This window comes from Mya arenaria, chromosome 4, assembly GCF_026914265.1.
Source record: "Mya arenaria isolate MELC-2E11 chromosome 4, ASM2691426v1".
Lineage (NCBI taxonomy): Eukaryota > Metazoa > Mollusca > Bivalvia > Myida > Myidae > Mya > Mya arenaria.
In genome coordinates, this window is record NC_069125.1 from 66422303 (window position 1) to 66429197 (window position 6895).

At 37.0% G+C, this 6895-nt stretch overlaps 1 protein-coding gene across 1 annotated transcript; it reads right to left on the reverse strand.

The window, feature by feature from the left end:
• Positions 1-369: 369 nt before the first annotated feature.
• LOC128232678 (homeobox protein DBX1-B-like) lies at positions 370-5959 on the reverse strand. The gene is made up of 4 exons (XM_052946377.1): positions 5330-5959; positions 4968-5132; positions 1814-2013; positions 370-1017 (listed from the first exon to the last, which is right to left on the reverse strand). The coding sequence occupies exons 1-4, from the start codon at positions 5667-5669 to the stop codon at positions 676-678; spliced, it is 1047 nt and encodes a 348-aa protein (XP_052802337.1). The 5' UTR covers positions 5670-5959; the 3' UTR covers positions 370-675.
• Positions 5960-6895: the final 936 nt, after the last annotated feature.

The window sequence follows — 6895 nt, forward strand, 5'->3', positions numbered from 1 at the left end:
TATCATTATCCTATGTTCCACATTTATAACTGGCTGAATATGGTCAGATTTGGTCATATAGAAAATCGCCCTGAATAGCTGACTGACCAGCGGTCAGCGTTGTCCACAGTACCGTCCTCGAGGGACGCCCATGGTAGAGGGAGACTTAAACAAGCTGGGCCCTCTCTGTTTGCGATATTTGACCCCGTCTGCCCCAGCGCTGGGATATTTGAAAAGGGGCGGGGACTGTAAAGAAATTAAATTACCATCAAGTGTGGTTGAATAACACTTTGTTGTGGAAATTTAACGGGCCTGTCATGGTGTTTAACATGAATTTTAAATTAATAATTTTGGTTTATTGGAAATAACAGTAGCAACTCAAGTTAAGAGCGTTGAAGCACATTTATTTATGTTCAGCAAGATAAAACAATAAAATAATTGCAAAATAAATAATAATCACAATAACAATAGAAAGTTGTCAACCAACTTCCTCATCTCCGAATATATAATCTTCAACCACATGTTATGTTTCTAAATTTATTGACATAAAGCTTGTTGAAAGATCCCCTTCCAAACGTGTCCAGTTTAAGCATATCTATAAGCAAGTGACACGAACAGACGGCTGCACTTGGCTTTAGGCGATCTTTGTCAGTAGTCAAATGTAAGATGACCTATCGAACATAGATCTCCATTCACCTAGGAGACGTCAATTTCCTCATCCCCACTATCAGACAATGATTCTAAATCATCGTCCACTTCGTCCATTTGTCGGAATATTTCTTGCGAGTTCATAGTCATTTGTTCATATGGGCTCGAGCCCGTGGTCTCCGGTAACGTCTCTGCGCCATCTGCCGAGCTGAAGGTGGCATCTATATGGTCGTCTGTGTCACTGTTGGAGGGTTTGTTCAGGTCGCTCAGATCTGGGTTAGGGTTGTTCTTATTCGGTAGAGTGTTGTCACGGGAACCACCGGAAGACAACAGTTCTCTCTCCTTCGAGTTCCGCCATTTCATTCTTCTGTTTTGGAACCAGATCTTTACCTGAAAATAAAGATGAGTTATGATTATAATTAATATGTATTTAATACATGAGCTATGCGGCATAAACGAGTTTGAACAATTCTTTCCCGAAATATTTAATAAATATTATAACGGTCAGTCCAGATTCATTGACTTATGCCAAAAGAACAATATTCCGTTCCAGAAACTGTCTCAATTGACACATTAAGACAAAAGCCAAGACGGAAACCAATTAATCAGCGACAAATTGCCCGAAACGCCGGATTTATTAAAACGGATCTTCATAAGGAATCGATTGAAGATAAACGGACGATTACAAAACAATTACAGGCGAAAATAAACGAGAAATATTCCCATTAGGGGGGATCACCGCTGAGATTTTCAAGAACCTGTCACTTGCAGATGTTCCTGTTTAATCAAGAACCTCTGAAACTAGCGAGGATACGATTCAATTGTAGACAATATTTAATAAAGAAGAAACAATATGATGCTCTGGAAGTGACGTATAATTAGCTTATGCGCAGCCAATGGGATTTTATGGAATCTGCTTTCATAGGCGATAGCTCTTTCAGGCGACAAATAGATAAACACACACTGAGTTGCCATTTAATTTCCGAACTGAGAATTTCCCCCAAAACTGAACACGCTGCTTAATACAGTTAAAGCCTTCCGAGTAAACTTGTTCGATCAGTACTGTAAACTTTTCTGGATTCCTTTACAAGAGGCATGTAAAAAACTAGCCTTATGGAAACAATATAATTGGACGGGGAAAATAATATTAGGACAACAATGAAATATAAAACAGATATCCATTTACCTGAGAATCCTTCAATCCCAATTTGGTTGCCAGCTTTTTGCGGTCAGGTTTGCTGATGTACTTCTGTTTCTGGAACATTTTCTCGAGCCCCTTGCGCTGCATGTCGGAGAAAACTGCGCGCCGCAGCATCCCGCGCCGGGGCTTCCCCCGCATCTGGCTCAGGAACGAGAACGCGTTCGGCATCGGCATCAGCGGCGAACCTGTAACGTGTACTATTTCATATAAATACTGACATATGCAAAATTAATACTCGTATTCGAATAGTTGCCACATATGGAAACATTCGTATGATATGCCTACCAGCAATGACAGTACCAAAATGGAGCGGGTAACAGATTACCTACTCTTGAGTGACCTTATTTATATTTGCACAGCCAAGTTTCCGCAGTTCATTTGTGGCAAAAAGGGAAAAGGAAGAGTAACTCCGAAATGGTTGAAAATGTCTGGCAGATATAGATTTTGCCAGATTTATGTTCAGGGTATATTACGTGTGCAGTTGGATATGTTCTGCGTGCGCTCCCAATTTACATACTTTCCCATAATACAAATCATTTTTAAAAGCGTGTATCTGTTGTTTGTGCAGTTTTATTGCCATTCATAATTAACTCTTTTAAATACTAGAAAATATGCAGCAATATTGCCGGGGCTGAGCGAGTTTCAGTAACCGCGGTGTAATATCAGCAGCCCTGTTAATTAATATTTCATCGAAAAAATCACCGTAGTGCTTTTGTCGCAACCTGTGACAGTGTGGCTTAGGCTAATATTGCGGTAATAAAGATTTGTATCTTGGTAATTATTAAATCGACAGGCAGTCCAGCTATACATTACAATTAATACATCAACTCGCGCCGGTCTTTGATTGGTATACTCAGAGGTAACATCTTGCGGGTTGTCGCGTGTCGATTTCATTATGTAAGACTTAATTATTTTCCAATTAGGTATTCTCTAATTATTGTTTGTTTCATTGGGTTTGTCTTGTGTTATTGACGTATCATCAAAGTAATCTTTTTTTTAATAGATTCCCCAAAGAGCAGGCAATACACAACCAAATGGTACATCTCGACCGGCAACGAGAGGACTGTTACATCGAGACAGAATAGAAGGTAAATATATCTCTGACAATAATGTAATTGGTTATTTGAAAACAGCAAGATGTTGCAGTTCATTTATTGGAAATAAAATTGAATAATACGGTCATTATTTATAATAATAAAGATTTTATGACGAAATATTATAGGTGCTGCTCTGGTGTAGAGGGAAGATAACGATCGCCAGGTAACATGTGTCGATGATTACATTTCTCTAATTGTTTTGACAGAACCGAGCCTTTTGATGTCCATCCCTTTTCACATTTCTAGTGTCCAAACGCAAATAGGCATTTCAGACTTTCTCACAGAATTCCATTCCTTTTAAGGTTGTAAATATTATTTCCTTTCGATGTCTTATGACGATCCGTTGTTCAATTATTTAACATCTTTAAATGAAATTCCTATTTCGCCTCTGAAGTCATGTATTAAAGTCATATTAATTGCAAATCAGTCTGTACACTGCAATTTAAAACAAACAGTTGTCTTTCAAATGTTAGACCGACTCAAGTGGTCTTTTAAGTTGAAAATGTCCAATGAATAATCATTAGATCGTTATGTCGGTTAGTTTACCTCTGACACTAACTTCATTAATATTTCCTTAAAAGAGCTTGAACACATGGTTGTCGCTAAACTTCAAAGCTTTCGACGTCAACATGAAAGGATAATTGGTGGTATCTTAACTTTGCAAATTAAAGTTAAAATGCAATTGACAATTTTAAAAGATCATTAGGTTTTGTGATAACCATATAAAACGGTTTTCTCGATTTCGATTAAGAGTCTTGTATTATAAAATGTAAACCAGCTTTGACAAATATTCTGGAGATGAAAGTATTGAATGTGAATGAGAATTGTTTACAATGACAGTCACTGTTAAGTGTATAATATTTGAAACAACACAACTAGTGTGCACATATTATTCTGTTCATCGTACGGGTATAGATTTGATAATCAGACAAAAGAATGTTAAAACTTACACCGCGGGCACAATACTTTACAACTGGTCAGCAACAACTTATGATTAATAAAGATACAATTTAATGCTTTAAGTAAGTACGGTACTAAAATCATGACATTTAATGGCTTTTTATTGCATTTTACTAAACAGAATACTTTGCAATAACTGTTTGATAATTCGGATGTTTTCTTTGTCAGCGTTGGTGCCAAATTAATTGATATGATGATAAAATGTCAATTAAATTGCAAAATGAAAAGTTACTTACGGCCGTAAGCCCTACGTTGTAATATAACGATATAGTATTATATTAAATAATATGCTGTTGTTGTTGCTGTTGTTGTTCTTAATGTTTGACTTAATAATCAAGTGTTATTTAATAAAGATATTGTTCTTAAAAGTAATATTGCAACGTGATGAAATCATGTTTGAGTTATTTCAGTGGCCGTGGTACATGATACAGACACAGTAATATATTCAAGGCATTTTCTACTTAGATTTATTTTCTGATAGCCACAGGTCAGCTTGTTCTTTTTTCCAAATCACTTAAGATTGGCTGTAATTACTTGTACAACGCTCGCTTTCTGCTTACAATTAATTTGTATTTTAACATTTAAGAAGCGCAATAACAGCCATAAAAGTAGCAGAAATTAAGCCTCAAAAATGAGTTTTTAATTTTAAGTCTGAACATACCCAATTATATGATTCATTAAAATAGTTTGTGGCACTTTGTGAATGTGCTATGAAACGAAGATGATATTCATATAAAATCACATAGCTTGGGGAGGTGATGGAATAAACAGTTGAAAGATAAATGACCAAGATAGAACATACTAGCGGCGGTATACTTGGGTCCCGGTGACCGAGATGTGTCACAATACTTCAGACACGTTATCAAAATAAGAACAAATCGGGGGATGGGAGCGACAAAAACTTCTCAAAACAATACAATATTCTTTAAATGTTTCAACTGGCCTGTAAACTCCTAAATGGGAGGAATGTGTACATGACCACTTCTTACTTGAAAAAAAAAACTGAAGAAAAGAAAATAAGATGTTTATGATTATCGTAAAATCCATTTAAAAAAACAGCATTCTGCCACAAAATCACTTACCGGCAAAGTACGGGTGTCTGAACATGCCATGGAATGGATGCTCGTAAAGTGTTGGTTGGCGGGGGAGGCAGGACTGGCACCCTAGGGTCGGACTGCAGGGCTTCGGGCACGCCACGGGGCTCACGGGCATGTGTGCGGGACTGCTGTGGTACGCCCGTGGTGGGCCTGAAATAGGTGCGAATAGTGTAATGTCCTGATACATTAGTAAAGGAGTTTCGTATGAATATAATATATAATTAACTTACATTACGTCTTAAACAAAAGTACTCCGGAGTATATATATCTTATGGACAGTTTCATGACTCACGAAAATTCATAATCCTTGGTCAAACGGAAAATATAAACACCAATAAAATGCTTACTAGATCTGTTGTCATTATTGTCTGATCCAAGGATTGCACTGACGCCGAATTTCAAGTACGGCGTCACGTTATTACTTGATGATGACGTCGTCGCCGTGTTTAACGTTTCCTGTCCGCGCGCAAGGGAGAGCCCCGGCACACCGGTAATGTTTATACCCGGAATCCCGATGACACCCGCCTGTAAACTTGTAACTGGTCTGGATATAAGTGCGGACTGGCTTTCACGGAGAAGATTTTCAACTAAGAATGAAGCCGACGACGTCGACACTGGCTGAGGAACTAACGGAAGTGTCCTAAATAAACTTTGATACATTTGCGGCGTCATCATGTTTTGAAACATGTCCCTTTTATCCAGTTTTGTTAAATATTTTCTTTTAAAATAAACATGAGTTTAAATTCTCCTTTTTTCAAACTAATCCTTTTAATAGAAATTGCAAATATTGTTAAAATGTCTTCTTAAAACCAATCGTATCTAATTAGCAGCCAAAGCTACACACGTTCAATAAAAGGTAAAAGAGTATATAATTGTCATTTAAAAATCAAATTTAAGCCTATTAGTGAAAAACTTGATCCTCCGATCAAAAGCACAATGATAGAATGATGATTATTTTTCCACGGATATTTTATTCATTCCAGCAAATATTCCGCAAATTCTCCCAGCGGGATATCACGTGGCACGCGACAGCCAATAGGTGACAACTATGGCGTTTTGTGTCCTCCACTTTGAAGAGCCACGAAAGAGCTTCGGCTAATAAGATCTGTGTATTCATTCGCGTGCGATATGGGGGCGGAGCGACCACAAATTGACTCCGCTTTAGGAATTTGTTCTGCGATCGTATAATTAAGTTTGTGTTAGAGCTTAATTTTAGAGACTGTCATCCAATACGGGCTAAGCGAGAAAAGCTGAGATTATGACGACAAGTTAACGGTCGAATCTCGATATGACACAGCGATACACCAAACTGACGTCTCAATCAAGTGTCAACAACTAAGGTGTCGGGAATCATGAAAACGGCTGGATATCTACGTAATAAATGTAACAATAAAATACAATGGTATCAAAATAGTAACAGAGCGGTATTAAAACGCCGCCCAATATACATGATCCAGTACAACACACTTTTAGGAGCTGAATCAAAGTTGGTCCAGAACGGGAGAAATTAAAAGAATTATTACCAACTGTTAGCCACTTTGTTTTACCATTATTTTAACGATTGTTTTAGTATTTAAAGTGCGTTATTTTAATTTACCAGACACAACGTAATTCTGGATTTTGTCTTGATATATTAGTTCAATTATCTAGAATAATGAATAAAGAAAGAACGAAAAATAATGATAACTATGTTATCATATAAGTATGACGAAAAAAAAAGAAACGATTACAATAAACAAAATTAAGTTAACTCTGCTTAATTTTGTGTTTTAAAATTACATATTTTTTTACAAAGCCACGCACTGACATTTTCACCTTATGAAATGACCGCTTTGTGTTAATGGCGTTACAACTGAGACCTTGTATAAACAACTACCGAAATATTGCCCTGAAGGTGATTGTACAGCTTAAAT